This window comes from Chelonus insularis, unplaced genomic scaffold (genome assembly GCF_013357705.1).
Source record: "Chelonus insularis isolate UGA/USDA-ARS -01 unplaced genomic scaffold, ASM1335770v1 scaffold_362_pilon, whole genome shotgun sequence".
In the NCBI taxonomy this organism is placed as follows: Eukaryota; Metazoa; Arthropoda; class Insecta; order Hymenoptera; family Braconidae; genus Chelonus; species Chelonus insularis.
Window position 1 is genome coordinate 768,950 of NW_023276793.1, and position 21,508 is coordinate 790,457.

The 21,508-nt window shown below is 28.3% G+C and overlaps 8 protein-coding genes across 15 annotated transcripts in view; 5 read left to right on the forward strand and 3 right to left on the reverse strand.

Moving 5' to 3' along the window:
- Tpst (tyrosylprotein sulfotransferase) overlaps nt 1-7,028 on the forward strand; it is a 154,517-nt gene extending 147,489 nt beyond the window's left edge. For all 4 annotated transcript variants that reach the window (XM_035094207.1, XM_035094208.1, XM_035094210.1 and 1 more), the window contains 6 exons: nt 4,038-4,171; nt 4,356-4,464; nt 4,563-4,757; nt 5,137-5,390; nt 5,503-5,700; nt 5,803-7,028. In XM_035094207.1, coding sequence (XP_034950098.1) covers nt 4,038-4,171; nt 4,356-4,464; nt 4,563-4,757; nt 5,137-5,390; nt 5,503-5,700; nt 5,803-5,908 — 996 coding nt within the window. In that variant the 3' untranslated portion in view covers nt 5,909-7,028. The remainder of the gene's footprint in view (nt 1-4,037; nt 4,172-4,355; nt 4,465-4,562; nt 4,758-5,136; nt 5,391-5,502; nt 5,701-5,802) is intronic.
- A 1,404-nt stretch (nt 7,029-8,432) lies between these two features.
- LOC118073601 (histone H1-like) lies at nt 8,433-9,313 on the forward strand. Its single transcript, XM_035094212.1, has one exon. It carries the CDS (start codon nt 8,530-8,532, stop codon nt 9,238-9,240), a length of 711 nt encoding a protein of 236 aa, XP_034950103.1. The 5' UTR covers nt 8,433-8,529; the 3' UTR covers nt 9,241-9,313.
- An 852-nt stretch (nt 9,314-10,165) lies between these two features.
- LOC118073604 (histone H4) lies at nt 10,166-10,554 on the reverse strand. Its single transcript, XM_035094216.1, has one exon. It carries the CDS (start codon nt 10,518-10,520, stop codon nt 10,209-10,211), a length of 312 nt encoding a protein of 103 aa, XP_034950107.1. The 5' UTR covers nt 10,521-10,554; the 3' UTR covers nt 10,166-10,208.
- A 191-nt stretch (nt 10,555-10,745) lies between these two features.
- LOC118073680 (histone H3) lies at nt 10,746-11,234 on the forward strand. The gene has a single exon (XM_035094338.1). The coding sequence runs from the start codon at nt 10,787-10,789 to the stop codon at nt 11,195-11,197; it is 411 nt and encodes a 136-aa protein (XP_034950229.1). The 5' UTR covers nt 10,746-10,786; the 3' UTR covers nt 11,198-11,234.
- A 1,080-nt stretch (nt 11,235-12,314) lies between these two features.
- On the reverse strand, nt 12,315-12,768 carry LOC118073714 (histone H2B). Its single transcript, XM_035094382.1, has one exon. The coding sequence runs from the start codon at nt 12,734-12,736 to the stop codon at nt 12,362-12,364; it is 375 nt and encodes a 124-aa protein (XP_034950273.1). The 5' UTR covers nt 12,737-12,768; the 3' UTR covers nt 12,315-12,361.
- Nucleotides 12,769-13,003: 235 nt separating this feature from the next.
- On the forward strand, nt 13,004-13,459 carry LOC118073579 (histone H2A-like). The gene has a single exon (XM_035094158.1). The coding sequence runs from the start codon at nt 13,047-13,049 to the stop codon at nt 13,422-13,424; it is 378 nt and encodes a 125-aa protein (XP_034950049.1). The 5' UTR covers nt 13,004-13,046; the 3' UTR covers nt 13,425-13,459.
- A 192-nt stretch (nt 13,460-13,651) lies between these two features.
- D12 (YEATS domain containing 2 homolog D12) lies at nt 13,652-18,386 on the reverse strand. Of its 2 annotated transcripts, none has more exons than XM_035094153.1 (4): nt 17,886-18,386; nt 17,172-17,280; nt 14,460-17,074; nt 13,652-14,130 (listed from the first exon to the last, which is right to left on the reverse strand). In XM_035094153.1, exons 2-4 carry the CDS (start codon nt 17,266-17,268, stop codon nt 13,954-13,956), a joined length of 2,889 nt encoding a protein of 962 aa, XP_034950044.1. In that variant the 5' UTR covers nt 17,269-17,280; nt 17,886-18,386; the 3' UTR covers nt 13,652-13,953. The 2 variants fall into 2 exon arrangements, with proteins under 2 accessions (XP_034950044.1, XP_034950043.1); XM_035094152.1 differs by having other exon boundaries at nt 13,653-14,130; nt 18,044-18,386.
- A 35-nt stretch (nt 18,387-18,421) lies between these two features.
- On the forward strand, nt 18,422-21,428 carry LOC118073578 (cytochrome b reductase 1). 4 transcript variants are annotated; one of them, XM_035094155.1, is made up of 5 exons: nt 18,427-18,578; nt 19,400-19,451; nt 19,986-20,204; nt 20,302-20,510; nt 20,601-21,428. In XM_035094155.1, the coding sequence occupies exons 2-5, from the start codon at nt 19,403-19,405 to the stop codon at nt 20,919-20,921; spliced, it is 798 nt and encodes a 265-aa protein (XP_034950046.1). In that variant the 5' UTR covers nt 18,427-18,578; nt 19,400-19,402; the 3' UTR covers nt 20,922-21,428. The 4 variants fall into 4 exon arrangements, with proteins under 4 accessions (XP_034950048.1, XP_034950046.1, XP_034950047.1 ...); XM_035094154.1 differs by lacking the exon at nt 18,427-18,578 and adding an exon at nt 18,833-18,992; XM_035094157.1 differs by lacking the exon at nt 19,400-19,451 and having other exon boundaries at nt 18,422-18,578.
- The last annotated feature ends 80 nt before the right edge of the window (nt 21,429-21,508 follow it).

Below are 21,508 nucleotides of genomic sequence, written 5' to 3' on the forward strand. Positions count from 1 at the left end.
ATATCCTCAAGTCTCGACCGTTACGTCAAATACTGACAATCTTCCAACATTTTGAAGATGAAAACAAACAGAAGTGATAAAAATTTATTTCAGTCAGACATGTATTAAATAGTATGAATTCATGTTGAGTTGAATGGTGGATAAGTGCAAACACAAAATTGAATAGATGATACAGAATTAACTTGAAACAAAGCAAAAGTCAAAGAGATCACACATATATCAAGTCAAAGGTAAAAGAAAAGTAAAAGATTCATTTAAATTAAGAACAAACTAGGTGCAGAATATAAATGACTCTTCTCAAGTTTCATGTTTGTCAGGGGAAATTAATAATCATTATAGCCCGCAAGATATAAAATTTGCTCGAGTTATTAATAGGTATGTCTTCGAACTTTACGCTAGATTGTACATCAACTGTAATTAATAATAGAGCTATAATTTATCATAATTAATACTAAAATTTCTAGTCTAATGTGATAATAGAAAGAATTAATAATTATTCATAAATCCACAGATTACTGAGTAATCAAAAAGCTTTTATGCAACACAACTTTTAACAAAATATTAATGGGCTAATTAAAAATAATAAAACCCATTTAATTATATGAAAAATAATTATTCAATTTTGTTCAAGAACTAAAATTCTAAAATATTGCCGCATAATTAGAATTTATTGTAAATTTTTCTTTATAACTAGATTAACTTCCATTAATACAAATTATGTAATTGTTTCATAATTTTATCCGTTTGCGTAATGGCAGATATATTTTCAATATTCACAGTGATTTTTACTGATTTACGCTTTAAGAGTTCCTAATTAGATACAAAGATACGACCAATTTTCGTTCAACGCTAAACCAAAAATAAGAAAATCTATATTTTGTCTCCGGATTATTCGAAAATCCTACATGATACTCTACATAAAAAGGAAATTTCATCTACAACAGGACGGTGTCATGTTGTCACAACAAAGCTATTTTGCCGTAGTAATATAACTGTTCTGTTGCAAGTATTAAACACTGTCCTTTTACTTTAACACGATTTGTCATGTTGCTACGACAAAAAAAAACAGAAGTTTTATTTATAATAAAAAATCTTTCTTGAAAGTCGTTTTAATAATTTTTGTAACGTTGATTTATGTAGTAAACATTTACATTGATTTTCATATCCACTACATTAATTCCTCTAGTGAATAAAAAGTGGAATACTATTTACTATTGGACTACTATTCTGACAAAGTTAATTAATTTTTTGGAGCTTGTTACTTTTGTATAAATTTCGAAATTAACTTTAAAAATAGGTCTGGATTTTGTACCTTGACGACGAAATTCTCATTAATTGAAATCTGTAATTTTGACATTTTTTAGTTTTTTTGTTTATAAAAAATCACTATTTTTATAAACAATATACAATTGTTTAATCGCATACAATTATTTATAACAATATTTCATAGATATTTATCGAATGTTATCATAAAAATGATTATTCAATAAATTAAAACGATTTTTGATTGTTTATAACAAATTAAATTCGTTATAAATAATACATAATTTTTTAAAGTCATATGAAGTTATTAACAACCATATTATATTGACCTCAATTATTAATAATGTTAATCATCTAAAAAGTAGAATCTATTTTAAATGTCTTTTTTACTCAACTTATTTTACACTCTTTTCGCTATTAAAAAAAACGGCTAGATCGAATTTGTTCTTCATTGTCTTATCTCTAAAATGAAATTTGTCCAGAGTCGATATTTTCAGTGGTTCTCGAGATATCGAGAACGATGATATACGCACTCACGCATGCACATATGTACATACTTGCAGGTCTGCAGGTCAGCAGTAATTTAACACTTTTTCTAATCTTTATCCTATCTTCAGTGGATGTACATGGATGTAAGACAAGTTCGATTAGGAGTACGATTAGAAAAATTGTCAAATTGCTGCTGCTTGAGTATTAATATTAAAAATTATTAGTAAAAAAAGCCGGCTCATTAGATGTGGGATAAATTCATAAAGCAGATATTCACGTAGGCTATTGAACAGAATTTTTCTCATGTGTTGTTCTAAAGATACAATCGAACCCAACTAAAAAAAAAAATTTTTGAAGTTAACAGTTAATTTTTCAAAAATTCATCAATAAGATATCGATAGAGATTAATTTTTAGATAAATAGAATGATCTCTAAAAAATGTCCAAAGAACTCTTTGGCTTTCTTTTGGACATCATTTTGGATATCATTTAAGACATTATTTGAACAAAGTTTTACACAGAAATAGACATCTTTTTGGATGTCAATAAGACAACTATAAGATTATTAAATAGTATATAGACATAGACATCTTTAGAAAGATATATTTTCAACAGCTTTTTCTAGTTGGGAAATTTAAACTTTCCCAAAGACAGATCTGCGATCTGTTATGACAACAGCATCTTTTTGTTTTTCATCACGATAACTCTATTGATTTGGTAAAAATGATTTTTATTCCAATCTTTTTCAAAGCGCCTTTAGTATTTACAAAGAAGAGATGGCTGAATTGTCACTCGTATTACGATTAACTCCATTGATCAACTTCTCAATAACAGTTTGATTTTTTTATCCAAAGATAACCCGGCTGAGTTCTAGACAATCCTTACTTAGTCTATTACCATAACTATTTCTTATATTAAAAGTTTTTATTTAAATAAACAGTTTATCTGTTGATTATTATTAGAAAATAAAATCGCCAGAGTGGTCAAAGTGTGAGCATATTAAACCTCAAATCTCGAACTAAGAAAAAAATTACTGATGAGTGGAAAGTCTTACTAAAAGGGCCGGCTATATCGACGTAGTTGTTTCGACTGACAGTTTCCCTATGTCCTTTTGAAAACGTGATATAATTTGGGTTAGGGTGTAAGTTGGCTGCCGACACAACTAAACCTGGAAGGTCACATCGAGAGAGTGGTCTTTCCAGTAGGTAAATAAAGATGTAGTGAGAAAACGGTAAAAACCTAAGAGAATATACAGTGAAAAGTATAAATGTATCAGTAGTACACTGTAAATCCAAGTGCATTCTTGTTACACATCTAAATGTGTTAAATATGACGTCACCCATTTAATTAGCATTGTGGTACTCTTTTACACATTCAGAAACGCATTAGAAGTGACTACAATTTTAATCAAATAAACGCCGTCATTTTTTATACACTTAGATGTGTAACAAAAATGTATTTGGATTTGCAGTGTAAGTAAATGAAAGTTTAAGAACTAGATATCTTCATCTTTGAATTTTCATTAAAAAATCTAGAGTTTTAGAATGATATAAGATATGTTATTCGAAAACCCAATTAACTAATAAAAAGTTAAATAATCAAATCATGCCTGAAAGAATTTCAAAGCCTAAACTTTTTACTTTGAAGTACTTTTATTAGAAGTAATTTCCATTCAGTAAATAACTTTTTTTTATTCATGTAGTTGTTCATTCGATAAATTTAAATAGAGCTTAAATTGAAATGTAATTAAATCGGTGAATAATCAAAAGAAATTTCGAAACGGATAATTAAATCAGTATGTGTATTTGGTATAATGAATTTTTGTTTCAACTCTTGTTAGTGTTTTAATTTCTCTCAGGACTGAAATCATACATCACAGAATATTATTTACGGGATAATGTAATTATAAAGGGAAATTTCCATATAGCTTAATAGATTAATACCTATTTGTAGTACACAGTAGTATGTGAAATCAAATTTAGCAGTAATATCTAAGTGAATAAATTTCAAAATACACTCGATATAATATTTTTCTTTGTTCAACTATTTTTTATTAAGGTATAATGATAAAATTTCAACAAAATTGTAGATGTTTTATTTGAACACAAAATTTTATTTCTACTTCGAACTAATAATTTTTATTTTTATATTTAAATTCATGTGTAAATTCAATTTGTATTACGCTACAATACGGTGTAGTAGTTATAGAAAAAAATTGCAATAGTAGTAAAGCTGTGATGAGATATTTAAATTTAGACGAGTTTTTAATTAATTTATTCATTTCAGAAATATGTCGTTGGTGAACAGGACAAAAAAGCATATACGTATGACAGAAATATGCCATTAATATTCATCGGTGGAGTACCCAGATCAGGCACCACTTTAATGCGAGCTATGTTAGATGCTCATCCAGACGTTAGGTAAGAATAAAACAGAAAGCTTTTCAAATAAATTCATTAATAGAGACAAATAACTCTTAAACAATAGTTAATAAAAATTCTCTTTTTACAAGTTTAAAGTTATTATTTCAAAAATATTCGTTTTAAAATAATTTAATAAAAAATGTTACATTGTAAAACTAACGAAGATGAATTGTTGTGGTAGGTGTGGTCAGGAAACACGAATTATACCTCGAATACTACAAATGCGTTCGCACTGGCTAAAATCACACCGTGAAAGTTTACGACTTGCTGAAGCAGGCATCACCAAAGAAGTAAGTAATTTAAATAACAAATGAAGCATCTAAAAGTTTAAATTTAATAGTTTATTATTATTCTCACAACTACTAACCTCGTTTGATGATTTTCACAGGTAATAGATAGTGCGATTGCAGCATTCTGTCTTGAAGTAATTGCAAGACATGGAGAACCAGCACCGAGATTATGCAATAAAGATCCTTTGACTTTGAAGATGGGCTCTTACATGCTTGAGCTCTTTCCAAACGCTAAATTTCTCTTTATGATCAGGGACGGCCGAGCAACTGTTCATTCAATCATATCAAGGAAGGTAAATTAACAATTTATCCATTCAAAAATGTTTGAAGATCCTCTAAGAAATTTAATCTCATTACTTTAATTGATTATCACTTATCACTTTACCATCCGACTATTAACACAAAGATCAATTTATTAATGCATCAATCTATTTATTAATAGGTAAGGTAATTTACCTCAATCGATCAGTTCCCTCAATCACTTTTACTTTAATCTAATAACATTAACCTTATTTCATCCATTTGCATTTGTGAATTTTCATCATCTAATTGATAAAAAAAAAACTCAAATATTATTTGATTGCTGATTTGTAAAAGATCTTAACTAAGAAATCCTTTGATGTAAATCATGAATAATATTTTTTCATCTAATTTAAAATATTTGAATTTCAGGTAACGATAACAGGGTTTGATCTTTCGTCATACAGACAATGTCTTTCACGGTGGAATCTCGCAATCTCGTTGATGCATGAGCAATGTAAAGAAGTGGGATCAAAACGATGTCTAATGGTACCTTACGAACAACTTGTGCTGCACCCTCGAGATTGGATGAAAAAAATCCTTAATTTTCTTGATGTTCCTTGGAATGAATCAGTTCTTCATCATGAAGAATACATCAACAAACCTGGTGGTGTACCACTTTCGAAGTAAGATCCTTTTAAACTTATTGATTAAAGAGAAAATTAAAGAAAGAAAGTAAGATGAAAATATTTATTATAGTAAACAAATGGTAAAATAATTTTTAACGATCATTTTCAGAGTAGAAAGATCATCTGATCAAGTAATAAAGCCGATAAATTTGGAAGCCTTAACAAAGTGGGTAGGGCACATTCCAGAAGATGTGGTCAGAGACATGCCTGATATAGCTCCAATGCTTTCTATCCTAGGATATGATCCTTATGCAAACCCTCCAGTATACGGAGCACCTGACAGTGTTGTTAGTGACAACACAAGAAAGTAAATATTAAAGCATTTATTATGAAAAATTTAATTCTAATAAAGAATACTTTTTCAAAATATTTATCCATTTGTGTATTAATATTTTTTCCTCTTTTTCAGGGTACTTGCTGATAATAAAAAATGGGCTGAGATAGTTCGAGAATTAGATCTCCAAGAAAGCATAGTTATTACTACTGATGAAACAAATAACAACACTTATGCGTGACAACCACATGAATTTTTAGGAATGAAAAAAAAGTTAATGATTGATATTGACAGCCGTTAATCTAAGTAACTTTAACAATCACATAAATAAAAAAAAAACAACAAAATAGTTTGTTTATAAATGTGTATTTTAAAGTGAATAAATTAGATTTTTTTCCAATTGTCGAGAGATCTTCGAGATCATGTACTGATATTTATAGTTCAGTTGCAAAATTTTCTTTATTTTTTTTTAATATTATTGTGATGGTAATTTTAATAACTAAACAAACGGATTATTTACAATTTAATGGCCAGTTTAAGTTCGCTTTTGCACAGTAAAAATGAAAGTTCGTGAAATTTATAAACGCTTCTTGTTGTAAACTGTTAGAATAGTTGAAAAGTTAAGATAAAATGTAAAACTAAAAACAAAAAAATATTAAACTTGGTGCTGTTTTCCAAAGCATCTGATGTAATAAGAAGTTACAAAGAATTTTTAACTCTTTAAGTATTATCAATTTTTTGTAGAATAAAACTATTATCAAGCTTTTAAATATTTGTTTGTAAAAATATAGAATGTAGATCGATAAATATTTATATGTTGCCATATTAAGAATGAATAATATTATTTCTGATCGAAGATTAACGAAAATTATGCAAGAATGTTATTTGATGAAATAACTAAAAATATACAAGAACTAACTTGATTGAAATTAAATTCATATATAATAATATTAATAATACTATCTATTTCCACGCCGAACATTTTAAAATCATAAAAATATCAATATCATTATAATCCGACGAATTCTTAATTGTACAGAAACAAATGAATAATACATGATAATATTTGCAAACTATTATATAAAGTGTGAGTGTGATGTACTACATTTAATTATAAAAGTCACTATGTTTTTTTTATCATTAAATTGTAAGACTTGTTTTTGTCAAATATGATTTATATTATCAAGTGCTTTAAGTATGATTTATATTATTATGATACTGTGAACAATTTTTAATGAATCTCAAAGTAATTTGAATCTTACTACAACAATTTAAAAGCATTTTTTCGTGTGACGTAATACAATGTTAATAATTAATGTATATCTTACTATATAAAAAATGAATTATTTTAATATAAAAAATATTTGTTTTTATTTATCACTCCTATTTATTGAATCGTCACTATTCAAATAATATCCTAAATAATCTAAAGAAAGGTTACCTAGGTAATAGTTAAGTTAACAGAAATAAAAAAAATAAACGTCCTTTGTGCAATACAATTAACATACACGCGAAGAAAATTAATTCCATACATCGAAAGAATCTTTTCTTTCATTTCAGTCTATTTTTAATTGCTGAAAATAGTTTTTGATAAAAACATTTTTAATACTGTTTTGAAAAATAAACTTGTACAGCAAGAAACATATATTATCTATTTGTAAGAAAACCGATCAAGTAAAAAAAATTTGTTTTAACAATAGTCAACAAAAATATTTCATCTATTTCCTATGCTTCATTTTTTCCCGCTATTTTGATTCGTTTGACACAAATTTATTGACAAAATAATTTTGATATAATATTTTTGACAATTTAATATTTTCTTGTTGTTTATCTTGACAATTATTTATAATTTTTGGTATACAAAATTATCATTAGATAAAAGGAAAAAAATCCCGCCCAAATAATAAATTACTTAAAATTGGCGGGAAGCAGCTGGCATCATTTCTGTTATATGTACAATGATTTCTTTTTAAGGAAACTTTTGTCAGAAATCAATGAAATATATATTTATTTTGAATATAACTTATCGAATATATTTTTCAAAAAATTAGATGTATGTTATAAAGGATCGTTGCTTTTTTTTCTTATAAGAGTGGTCGGTATAGCAGTCCGTTTTCAAGCTTCTCAATTTCTGGTGAGCTATAACACGTTTGTACATGTACATCACATGTAACTTTGTTAGCTTCAAAATTACTCACTTAGCTCGATAATCGTCAAATGATTCTCTTAAAATAAAATAAAGCATCTTATATCTCTGTAATAATCATTATTCAACATTTTTAATGATTTTTTAAAAATTCATCAATATGCCAAGTCTGTAAATATTGTGTGTCCATCTTCTGATCTAATAAAATTATTTTCTATGTATTTAATAAATATAAAGCTTTTTTACGTATTTCTATTGATCAAACGTTCTTTTCATTACATCATTCAATAATTTTTTTAATAACATCATTAGTATTGTATTATTTATAACAACTTTAAGTATGAAAGTCACGATAATAAGAAGAATGCCTTTTTAAATAGATAATTAAAAAACATATAACCTTATTTTTAATTAATAATCTTTCTCTTCTATTAGAATCATTAATCTTTTAGCTACAATTTTTAACTTTTATAATGCTCATCTACGCGTTTGCTTATTTATTATAACTAAAAAAACAGTAACAAATGAATACCTCTCAATGGCAGTTGCTAGTAAATTTGTGTCGAAAATTCCTACCGACTCTCTTCATGGTCCGCGCTTTGGTATGCATACTAGTGTCTGACTTGTGGCGCTTTATCCGCTTGATTCTATACGTAGACCCAGGATATTCTATCGTTCTATTTGTTCGTTACTGTTCAGCTTGATTTTATCGCAAAATGACTGAGAAGACTGCAGCACCCGTTGCTACATCAGCACCTGAAGAGAAGACTCCGGCTAAGACTGCAACACCGAAGAAAGCAGCAGCTCCTAAAGCTAAGAGCGCTACTGCTGCCAAACCTAAAACTCATCCCGGTACTGCTTCAATGGTTAAAACAGCCATTAAGACTCTTGCTGAGCGCAATGGATCATCACTTCAAGCCATCAAGAAATACATTGCCAGTACCTACAAGGTTGACACTGAAAAGCATTCACAATTCATCAAGAAATTCTTAAAAGCTGCCGTTACCGATGGAACACTCGTCCAAGTTAAAGGAAAAGGAGCTAATGGATCTTTCAAGCTAGCAGTAACTAAAGTTGCAGCTGCTAAACCTAAACCTAAAGCGACCGCAGAAAAGAAAGAAGTCAAAGCTAAAAAACCTGCAGCACCGAAGAAATCTCCAAAGAAGACCACTGAAACCAAGGAAAAAGTTGGTAAAAAACCTACTACGCCCAAGAAAGAAGCTAAGAAAACAACACCTGCTGAGAAGAAAACTACAACTAAAACCGCTGCTCCTAAAGCAGTTAAACCTAAAACACCTGCTGCACCTAAAGCCAAGAAAGCAACCAAGGCACCAACAGCCAAACCCAAGGCTCCAAAACCCAAGAAGGTAACAGCACCAAAAACAGCCAAAACAGCACCCAAGAAAGCAACAGCTGCCAAAAAATAAATATGATTAGTCAACCGTATCGAAAACTTCGTGTTCACACGAAATATACCCAACGGCCCTTTTAAGGGCCAAACAAATATTTCTTAACGTATAAATAATCAAGCTATAATTCCAAGTATCCTAAACCAATACCCAATCATCAATATTCTTTTGATAAAAACAATGCGATATATTGAATTTATTAAAATTAACATTCATTCCTTTCTCAATATCATCAATTTTAACTAATAAACTAAATACCATTTCGTAATGATAAATACCATTTTCGTTTATTTAAGAAATGTATTAATTTTTAAGACAAATAGATCGATTTTGATGTAAAAATAAGTTTATTTTAACTTCGCTATAAAAATATATTTGATAAATCGAAATAAAAATTTTTTTTATAAGATATGTATCAAATATAATAAAACAAAAAATCTATAAACATAATTTTGATTAGATAAACGCTTATCAAGGATCTGATTTTAATTTGTTTATTTAAAATAGCCTAATGTTCATACAGCTGATTCAGTACAAATCACAATTAAGAACCTGTATAAAGTCATATCCGATCGTCTGAAATAGCCACACATTTTGATATCATTGTTACATTCAGGAGTCTTGGTGTTCATGGAAACATGTTTTTAATATTTAAATCAATAGACAATCAACTTTTATTATTTGAATATATTTACTAATAACCATAATACTTAAAATAAAATTTCTTAATACATATTTTCTAATTCTAAGTTAATTACTTAACTACACTTATTAATATACTTAAATATACACAATAAACTCAAAGTTTAAGATAACAGTTAGAGGTTATGGTTTACAAGTATATGATTTAAATGAATACAAATACTCAAAATCAATATAAGTACACAATTGAGCAAGGATAGTATATTAAAAGATGAAAAGAATTTACGTATTGAATATTTAGTGGCCCTGAAAAGGGCCGTTGGTTTTAGTTAGGAGTAACTGACTTAACCTCCAAATCCGTACAATGTACGTCCCTGACGCTTCAAGGCATAGACTACATCCATAGCCGTGACAGTCTTCCTTTTAGCATGTTCGGTGTATGTGACTGCATCACGGATAACGTTTTCGAGAAACACTTTCAAAACACCTCGAGTTTCTTCATAAATTAGACCAGAGATCCGCTTGACTCCACCACGTCGTGCTAAACGACGAATAGCTGGCTTCGTAATACCCTGGATGTTATCTCGTAACACTTTACGATGACGTTTGGCACCTCCTTTACCCAATCCTTTTCCTCCCTTACCGCGACCAGTCATTTTAAATAAAACTTGATTTGTACTTTACAATAGACAAAATTTCGAATAATGAACTGCTTCGAAACGTGCTCTTATAAATACTCCGTTGGTCATCCCTTCTCTTATTTTACAACCAATCATCATCCACATTTTAGTTTCCCTTTCCTAAGAAACATTAACCAATTACAATACAGCAAATAAGAGTATAAAAGTGGATATTTTTGGAGCACAGACACACTCTCCTTCAAATCGTCTATACTAACGATTAACGAGAACTTTTCGAAGTCATGGCTCGTACTAAACAAACTGCTCGGAAATCGACTGGAGGTAAAGCTCCGAGAAAACAACTTGCCACGAAGGCTGCTCGTAAGAGTGCCCCGGCTACTGGGGGAGTAAAGAAGCCTCACCGATATCGACCTGGGACTGTAGCTCTTCGTGAGATTCGTCGGTATCAGAAGAGTACTGAACTTTTAATTCGTAAACTACCATTCCAACGACTTGTTCGTGAAATCGCTCAAGATTTCAAAACTGATTTGAGATTCCAAAGTTCAGCAGTAATGGCTTTGCAGGAAGCTAGCGAAGCTTATCTTGTAGGTCTTTTTGAAGATACAAATCTGTGTGCTATTCACGCCAAAAGAGTCACCATCATGCCAAAAGACATTCAACTCGCACGGCGAATTCGAGGAGAACGAGCATAAGCTTTTCCTATCTAACAATCGGCCCTTTTCAGGGCCACTAAATTATCAAACAGAACTCCTTCAAATTCTATTGAATTAATTAAATACAAGTCCATTCTATTGTAAGTCATTTCGGTATAAAAATTAAAAATTGCTAAAATGTAAAATAATAAAACAGTTGAAAGCACAATTTAAATTAAATACTAACTACTAATAACAATTAAATACTACACCAATTTAATTAATGTATCAAAGTATTGAGGATATAAATAATTGATTATTAGTTAGATATATGTCTGACTATGCATGTCTGATTCTACTAAAATAATATTATTATTATCCGTAACTATTTTACAAAAAAACGAAAAATTCATTAAAAGTTTTATTTTTATCACTATAACTTTGAAATGTATAAATGATTATTTATATTCTATATTCCTATCTTAATACATCAATGACGAAGATAATTACACCTATTAAACCTTCTAACTCAAAACAGTCTAAAATCACGAATGAGATTAAAAGAGAAAAATAAAAATTCGAAGTTATCTTATTATATTCTTCATCTTAGTAATATAAAAATAAATATACCATTATTAAGTATAACTTTGATAATATTGATTTTACATTGTGTTTTACTGAATTTCTAAAATGTACACTCTAAATTACAATTATTCTACTTTAATAAATATTTTTATTTGTAATATAACAATCCATTCTTTCCATTTGATTATCAAAATATGGTACTCCATAACATTATTCTTGTTAAAATCAAGCATGTTATGTATACAATTCCAATTATAAGTAATCAATACACCCAATAATACTCATTTTATTTGTCGTTATAACACACTAATTATATCGTTGTCACGTTGATAATGATATATGACTTAACCAGATATAAATAGTGATATCCAATTTTATATTTATTACCATTTAGGTTGTATTATTAATATTATTGAAGACGACTATATAAATTTTATCATTACTTAAACTGAATGTATTTATAACATAATGGTACAATAACTGTGTTCACATGTCTACAATATTTGTCCAAAGTTCAAATTTGTAGGAATTTTCAATCAACATTTCAAGGTATCAAATTTATAGGATTAGAATGAAGTTATTACGTGCAGAATATTTGATGGCCCTTAAAAGGGCCGTTTGTTTATTGTTAGGGTCAATTTATTTGGAGCTGGTGTATTTGGTAACAGCTTTTGTCCCTTCACTTACAGCGTGTTTAGCTAGCTCACCAGGTAGAAGTAGTCGAACAGCTGTTTGAATTTCGCGTGATGTGATCGTCGATCTTTTGTTGTAATGAGCCAACCTGGATGACTCAGCGGCGATACGTTCGAAAATATCGTTGACAAAACTATTCATGATACTCATTGCTTTACTAGAAATTCCAGTATCAGGATGGACTTGCTTGAGTACTTTGTAAATGTAGATAGCGTAGCTCTCCTTCCTCTTACGCTTCTTCTTCGATTTATCAGTTTTAGAAATATTCTTCTGGGCTTTGCCAGACTTTTTGACAGCTTTACCACTTGTTTTAGGAGGCATGATAGAATACACGTACTCTTTCAAACAGAAACTGAGGAGTGTGACCAACTTTACCCACAGACAGCTGTATTAGTTTCAAGCGCAGATGTCCGAACCAATCATAGTTGAGCAAATGAAAAAAGCAAACGCGATTGGTTCGGAGATACATCATGTTTGTACGAGTTAATGATGTTTTGTTTTCGTTTGTTCCTATCTCAAATATGATTGGTTCGGAGGTAGATTTCGATAAATATTATATTATAGTCTTTCGTTTCACAGTGTATCGTTTCACAGTACTTTGACTGAAAAGTATCGTAATTCTATTATCAAAATGTCTGGTCGTGGTAAAGGTGGTAAAGTGAAGGGAAAGTCAAAGACTCGATCAACGCGGGCTGGACTTCAGTTCCCAGTTGGTCGTATTCATCGAATGCTCCGAAAAGGCAATTATGCTGAACGTGTTGGTGCTGGAGCTCCAGTATACTTGGCAGCCGTCATGGAATACTTAGCGGCAGAAGTTCTCGAATTGGCAGGTAATGCTGCCCGTGACAACAAGAAAACGAGGATTATTCCTCGCCATCTCCAACTTGCCATTCGTAATGACGAAGAATTGAACAAACTCCTCTCTGGAGTTACCATTGCACAAGGTGGTGTATTGCCTAACATACAAGCAGTACTTTTGCCCAAGAAAACTGAGAAGAGCAGCGCTTAAACTCACATCAAACCAAACGGCCCTTTTTAGGGCCACCAATTTTTTCTTACGTTGAAATTTTCAATCTAAATAAATTACTCTTCATCAAGTAACTTATCCATATAATTTGGATTAACTATCTGAATAACAATTAACTTAAATTATGTATTAATTGATAATAAAATTGTCTATACTTTCAAATCAATTAGAAATAAATGAATAAATACTTTGATTTAATAATACTATTTTTTATTTTCATTTTTTTATTTTTTACACAAAATGATTCACAATGCAATACGGCAGTAATAATGTAAATAGTATAAATATTAATCAATTACTTAGATAATTATAAAAATCACCAGCAATAAACGAAATTCATTATCTTCAAGACTTAAAACGTTTTACATAATTTCATTATTTTGACGAATCCTTCAAAAATTATTAAAAAAAAAAAATTTTTATAATATCCGATATAAAGACAATTGAGATCAACTTCATCACCATAAATGATCGATTATAAGTTATTAATTGGCATACATAATCAATCATTTTACTGAATTGTTGAAGATCCAAGGCCCGCATTTGTAAAAATATCAAACTCTTCACGACTTAAAATTGCCTTACGTACATCAGTTATCACGATAACATCTGGATAATTTCCATCGTTTCTCTCCCATGCTTTTGCTAATGAAAGCCGTAACAAGTCCTGCATAAGACATTCCACAACCTAAATAATGAAAAAAATTAATATAATATTAATATTTAAAATTACTATCCCTACTATAAAATAGCACCTTTAACCTCAAACTTAATAGTATTGATAACCTCTAAACGTAAAAATTCAAACAGTATAGACATTCAAAAAGTTATTGATTAACATTAAACAAAATAAAAATTTCTTTATAATAACAATCTACATCTTTTCGAGTAATTTGTTCAACAAATACAATAATCATTGTTGTATTTGACGAAATATTTCTAAAATTGAAATTAAAGATCTATAAATATCTTGGTTATAAATAAATAATATCTGTCAAATTAACTCATTCAGTTTACCTTAATAATAATTCGTCCTGAAGTACAATCGCTAACTCCTGGAACAATTTCTTCAGGTCCAATCGTTATTCCAATTTTTCTTGCAGTTCCACATATGTATGAATACATAGGTATCATTGTTTTCGGCATTTGAATAACTTCTAAATTGCTTTCTTCATCCATTATAAGAGTTTTGTTATCATTTTCGGTAACGTTAATTTTATTATCATCACCAATGCTTTCTACATCAATAATTTCGTTATCTAAGCATGTAAATATCTTTTTCGAATCTCTAAAATCTTCTATCCAATTTCTTAAAAGAGATGATTCAGTGCATGTATTGAAAAAATCAAAATTGTCCAACTTTTTATAACTTTTGGAATATTTAGTATTAATATTTACAATTGAATTTTGTATTGGTGTGTAACCATGAAGACGACACCACCAGATAATTTCTTTAATTGTCCAAATTTTATCTTCTGAAATATTTTTTTCCAATAAGTAAGACTGGACTTTTTTTGCTCTGAACCATTCAAGAGCTCTTTGTTTAGCTGGATGAAAATCTAAAAATTCTTTTTCATTCTTATGTACATAAGGATGCATCTCTCTGTATTCTGCATCAGATGCATTTTCAGTAATAATTGGAATTCTGCGTAAAATAAATCGCATTAAAGGTTCAGTCTCTTTAATTCTTACATTAATTATTTCCTTAATAATTTTTTCAAATTCTTCTTTTCTCGACCAAATTTTTAATTTATCTTTCCCTATTACTATTTTTTGTTTACGATTATTCATTTTTTCAGTATTATTTACATCGACATGTAAAGGATGAGCGATTTGTAATGCTGGAGTATATGAATTTGTGTCCAACATAACACTTTTTGCTGGATTTATTTGTATATTGATAAAATTATTTTTTTTAACATTGTTATTTGCACTATTGATTGAATTTTTAAGTAAACTAACACTTTTCACAGGTCGTATATTTTTATTAGAACTTTGGGCATTCGTTGAAATTGTTCTATTATCATTTACGAGAACAATTTTTTTTGATAAACATTTATTTGATTCTCTGGAATTTTTTAATAATTCAAGTGGAGAAGGAATTTCTATTTTCAATGGTTTTAATGTTTCCAAGTTATTTTGCATTGATTTTAAAATACATTTCGAATCCTTATCCATTTTAAAATAATCGGAAAATCCATTTTTTACCTTAGATTCTATCAACTCATCCGTTACACTCTTGTTTGAATTATTACTATTATTTGTGATGTATTTTTCACAATGTTCAGATTCTTCGACAGATTCATCATTTCTACTTATATTTGACACAAGTGAACAATTTGTATAATTTACTTTCTTCCATTTTTCTTCTCTTTTTTCTGGGGAATGTGCTATTGTTACGTTATTATCAACATCTGTACATTCAAAGTAAAAGTTATTGTTTTTTGTATAATCATGCTCCATAAAAACATGGTGATAATTTTCATGAAGATGTTCCTTCCACAATTTGTTATCGTACTCTATTTCATTATTAGATTTTTTATTTTTTAAAATATCATTATCATCACAATTTTCAATTTTAGACTCAATAAACTCGGAATTTTTAATCCAAATATCAACTACCGTTTCTGAACCTAGAGTTTGAAGTCCTGTGTACGTGCGATCCAACTTTAAATGATGAATAATATTCATTGGTTTATTTAAAGGATTTTTAAAATGTAATTGAACTCTCAAAGGGAATTCTCCCCAGCCACGTCGTGACAGATAAAACGGAGCAGATGTTACTTCAACAACATCATTTGGTCGATAACTTGGATGAAGAAAGAAGCGCACTTTAGACACAAATTCACTAATTTCATACTCTTCTTCTTTACTTCCTCGGACATACATTGTCCACTTATGACTCGCTGCATCTTCCCGCCACTCTGGTGGTATCCATTTAGATATATTACCCACGACAATTCTCTTTCTGACTTTATGATGAACACCTCGTGAAGGAGCTGGAGATTCTGGAAGTTTACTTTTTGGTGGAATGTAACGAGGTACTTTTCTTGGTGGACCTTCATCACTTTCGTATTCATTCAGAGTTTTTTTTCTAAAGTTTTCACCACTTTCCGAATTATAATTTTTACTGTCCTTATTTCTCAGACACTCTCTTTGATGTTTATTTTCATAATTTTCTTCCAATTCTTCATTTTTATTTACTTCTCTTTTACAGTAAACATTTTTTTCTTTTTTTACGTTATTCTTTATAATAAAATGCTTATTATCTGAAACATTTTTAGCATCTAAGTCATTTTCTAAGAAGGTTTCATCAAAACAAAAACTTTCTTTTGATGTAGAGGGCTTAGAAGGATCGAATATATAGTTTTCATCTTTTCTTGGAGCTTTTCCTAATAGTTCTTTTATTGCAGGATGTATTCTTGTTTGTTTCAGTTCATCTGTTTGTTCAGCAATACATTGTTTACGATTATAGTAATCTGTTACTATTACATATCGTAACAAATGTAGTGTTTTTAATGCACTATGTAAACGATCTTGTATTAATAAAAGTTCTTCTTCTTTTTCGTCAATTTCTCTTGAAAATTCCTTGTCAATAATTTCTTTTATTTTCTCAGATGCATTTTTTCGTGCTGCAAAAAATGAATTTAAAAACTTTGTTATTTAATAGCTAATAAATAATATGAAATAGACTTATAACTAATGAAAGTAATTATAAACATAAAGTACCTATTTCTTCATAGAGTTGTTGTTGGATATTTTCAGTTGGTTCTGTTGTGATATATTCCGGATCTTGTTCTTCTGTTGAATCCTTGGATGTGTTCATTTATGAAATTGTCTAAATAAATATTTTATTATTTAAAAATATCGAAATTCAAAAAATAAAAAGTAACTATTTACTTTAGCTTTCATTTCTGGAATGATCTTGACTTTGATACGTGAAATATATGAGTTAGTTTCATTAAAACATTGTTCAAACTATTACATACTCTATTTTTTAACATTCAATTACTGTTTGTAGAATTACTGTGTAATACCTTCACCGTTTATTCTAATATTTTCTAAAATTCAAACACCCAGAACAAATGCTATCAGTGCCGAAAATTTTAAAACTCTTAAAGATTTTTTAAGACAAGTTGAAAAATTATGTTAAAGAAAATTTTTTATAGCTTATAGACACCTGTACTCTATTCAGTATAATAATTTTTACAACATATGTCAACGTCAAGGTAATTGAAGAGATAAAAGCTAAAGTAAGTAATTAATAAATTTTATTTACACGAATTTATTTAATCAATTAAATATTTAATGTGTTTATTAAAATAAGAGAAAAAATATTTGAAGGTTATAAAAATACGACATTTGTTCTACACAAAAATAAGTTAAAAAATATTTGATTTAATTCAATAATTACTTATTGAAGTTTGAATAAGGTAAACTTACATTACTTATGTGCACTATAATATGATGCTTAATTAAATCTCTTGATTAACAATAAAAAAAACAACTGACAGCGTGGTTGTCACATTTTTGTATAGGTTAGCCGTATAATATTAGCCGTAATATTATGAAAAAATATCAATATGATGAATCACTCGTACCTTACACTTGAAAATAATCTTCTGTTTTGTATATCTTGATTTCTGAAATCGAGGAATAACCCCGATATAACATTTAATTCAATAAAAATATTAAAAAATAAAGTACTTGATGCCATTACTATAATGGACGCGGATGGCAATGGATGACAACATTGATAATAAAAGCTTCTAGAATTTTTGTTGGCAAGGATTTTTTGTAACTTCCCTAAAAGTTTCTTTCCCTATGAAATTTACGTTACTAATAATGTCAATGATTTTATATTTATAAATAATCACTTAAAAAGTAATTTATCACCAATGTAAATCATATTTCTACTGAGATTGATAATGATCTATTACAATTTTCTATATTATCGACATTGTGTACATGTACAATTATTTTACAAAACTATACTTGAATTCTTACTCCCACTACTTGTCATAAATAATCAATAGACTACATCAAAATCCCGCGGACAATCGTTGAGTTTTTCTTAAGTTACCTGTTGATGAGTACAAAACTTAGAGGCTGTTCAATATTATTATTAACAAAACAGTACGTATTATTCATTTATACTTTATAAACATATGTTTATTATTTTTTCAATAAATTCCTTTAGATAATTTTATCTATATTCTAGATTTTCAGATAATAATAAACCATATGGTTTATATTTGTTTTCCATTCTTATTCTGTTTTTCAAAGAGTCAAAGAATATCGTATCACGGTGTAAAAATTTTTATTTTGCTTAAAAATTTAGATTTTTTATTTTTTTTTTTGTATTGATAAAAGTGTACGTGAATATTTTTATTTTTAACATTGTGAATCATTGGAATTTCCTGTTTCTTCAAGTACCTCTTCAAAAATTAGATAATATAAGTTTATCAAGGATTTGTGTGTGAATTGTTAGATATAATTATTATTCATACAATAAAATGCGTGAGAATTACAAGTATCATGTATGTCAAGGTATATTTCATTAAGAAATTTATCAGAACTTTTTCTTTCACTTATTTCATTCCCATTCACTATTCTTTTATGAATTACGTATAGTGTCAATTAAAATTGACAAAATACAAATATTTAACAGGATTTCAGAGAAACTTTTTTAAATAGAAATTACATTTTATAAAGATATTTCTAGATTTTTAGAGTACTATGAATGATTAATTGCATTCGTATCAATTTTTTTTTCTATTAAAAATAAAAAAATTATATATAAATGAATAATAAATGAATGATCAATAAAATTTCGTTTATATTATTATAATGTGTTTATAATATTAAATTAAAATATCCAAAATATTACCAAATCACATGTTTAACGAAAATACTCGGTAATTATTAAATTTGTTAAATTAACAACTTTTTTTCAGAAAATGAAACAATATTTATTGCCCGATCAAGCTCCTCGTACTGAATATCAGGGTAATTTTCGTGTAACAATATGCATTAAAATATATTTAAACAATATTTCTCTGCATGATTGTATGACACAAGTTTCTTTTATATTGATGTAAACAGATCATCTGAAAATTTGAATACAAAAATTCATTTTTTATGAAGATTTATTACCTTATTTACCCATGAAACAATGAATCTTTATGTAGTTTAATTTAATTATGAATCTTTGGAGTGTTTTTTCTTCTTAAGTTTTAGAGCGACTCTTATTTTTATGAATTAAAAAAAATATCTAAAGATAGCTAATATTTTTTTATCGGAGGAAAAGTTTATACAAAAAAAAAATTATAGTAGTGTTAATAGAAAAAAGAATTTTACATACTTATCTTGTATTGTTCTTTAGCATGCAAAATATTGAAATCAATATAACTCAATATATCAGTTAAGGAATTATATGTAATAAATATGTTGTTTTTTATTTGGATTTTATTTTTTGGCAAAATGTGAATCATTATCTAGAATCAAATATGAAAAGTATTATAAACAATATATTATTTCTAGATATGGACCAAATTGGAGGAACTCATAATTCAGAAAAACTTGAGGGTTTTAAATATATTTTTGGTCTTGTACAATTTTTTGGAGGTCTACTTATAATATTGATGTTAGTATGGACTGTTCATTTTCGAGGAGGATTTTCTTGGACATCAGATCCAGGTCATGAATTTAATTGGCATCCACTTCTAATGACTATTGGACTCGTATATATTTATGGCAATGGTAAGATAAATTAGAAATTCAATCATTTCAAATAAGTAGAATAACTTTCTTTTATTAATTTCTCATTATAAATTATATACATGATTACATTCTTTAGGTATGCTGATTTATAGATCTCAAAGATCATTGCGCAAGAAGAAACTGAAATTAATTCATGGTGGAATGATGATTTTCGCGATGCTCTTAACTATTATAGCCCTTGTAGCAGTTTTTGATTCGCATAATTTACGTAAAGAACCAATTCCTAACATGTACTCATTGCATAGCTGGGTTGGACTATCGAGTGTTATTCTATTTGCTTGCCAGGTAAAAATGAATTTGTGAATTTAACAAAATTATTTAAATTTTCGATTAAACATTAAAATTTTTACCATAATTTATTTGATTTATTCCTAGTGGGTTGCTGGATTAGTTTCATTTCTTTACCCCGGTCTACATCAGACTTTAAGAGCTGCATACCTTCCAATCCACGTTTATTTTGGCACTGCAGGATTTATTGGTGTTATTGCATCTTGCCTCTTAGGGCTTAGTGAAAAAGCATTTTTCGAACTACAAGGCAGTTATTCTAAATTTGTAACTGAAGGAATTTTAATTAATACAATTGGACTGATCTTCATTATTTTTGGATCATTAGTTGTTTATCTCGTATCCCAGGAACGTTACAGACGTTTACCTCAACCTGAAGATAGTGGCTTAATACCTGGACAATCACAATAGTTTTATCTGCATTCCATTTTAAATAATATCTGCATCTGGTGCTTATAATCTCTACTTATGATTAACAAAATAACCAAAAACAATGAATTTACTTCAAATAATCTACTGAATTATAAGTGTTAATAATAGTATTATTAGTAATATTGGTGCTATTTTTATCATAACTTTGATCGAATTTCAGATTTTTTTTAATTTAATTAATTTCTATTACCGATGTGAACGGTCAACTTGAATTGGGGTATTTTCTATCACTGTATTCATTATTAACAAATAAGTCTAGTCTAAACTTCAAATCTATATAATTCAGATAGATTGAAATATATTGCAAGCTCACTGTTCATACTACTGCTTTTTCTGCTATTGCATTTATCTCAATTCATTGTGTCATTAAAATCTTTTAAAAAATTATTTATATTATTTATACACAAATTTGTTAAAAAATACTGGATGACAATGTTTTCGAAATGCAGTTGTTTTTTTTTAAAATAAAATACAAAGCTAAATACATTTTTGTTACTTGTATTTTTTTTCGAAGAATGATGTTAATCATATATTTTTAATTGCCACGAAAAAAACTTAAACCCTAG

Excerpts from the sequence above, each read along its gene's own strand:
- LOC118073601 (XM_035094212.1), top strand. The coding sequence starts at position 8,530 with ATGACTGAGAAGACTGCAGCACCCGTTGCTACATCAGCACCTGAAGAG.
- LOC118073579 (XM_035094158.1), top strand. The coding sequence starts at position 13,047 with ATGTCTGGTCGTGGTAAAGGTGGTAAAGTGAAGGGAAAGTCAAAGACT.
- LOC118073680 (XM_035094338.1), top strand. The coding sequence starts at position 10,787 with ATGGCTCGTACTAAACAAACTGCTCGGAAATCGACTGGAGGTAAAGCT.
- LOC118073714 (XM_035094382.1), bottom strand. The coding sequence starts at position 12,736 with ATGCCTCCTAAAACAAGTGGTAAAGCTGTCAAAAAGTCTGGCAAAGCC.
- LOC118073578 (XM_035094154.1), top strand. Across the intron at positions 19,452-19,985 it reads TCCTCGTACTGAATATCAGG|ATATGGACCAAATTGGAGGA; the intron begins GTAATTTTCGTG and ends TATTATTTCTAG. Across the intron at positions 20,205-20,301 it reads CGTATATATTTATGGCAATG|GTATGCTGATTTATAGATCT; the intron begins GTAAGATAAATT and ends TACATTCTTTAG.
- D12 (XM_035094153.1), bottom strand. The coding sequence starts at position 17,268 with ATGAACACATCCAAGGATTCAACAGAAGAACAAGATCCGGAATATATC. Across the intron at positions 17,075-17,171 it reads ACAACTCTATGAAGAAATAG|CACGAAAAAATGCATCTGAG; the intron begins GTACTTTATGTT and ends CATTTTTTGCAG. Across the intron at positions 14,131-14,459 it reads CAGGACGAATTATTATTAAG|GTTGTGGAATGTCTTATGCA; the intron begins GTAAACTGAATG and ends TTCATTATTTAG.
- LOC118073604 (XM_035094216.1), bottom strand. The coding sequence starts at position 10,520 with ATGACTGGTCGCGGTAAGGGAGGAAAAGGATTGGGTAAAGGAGGTGCC.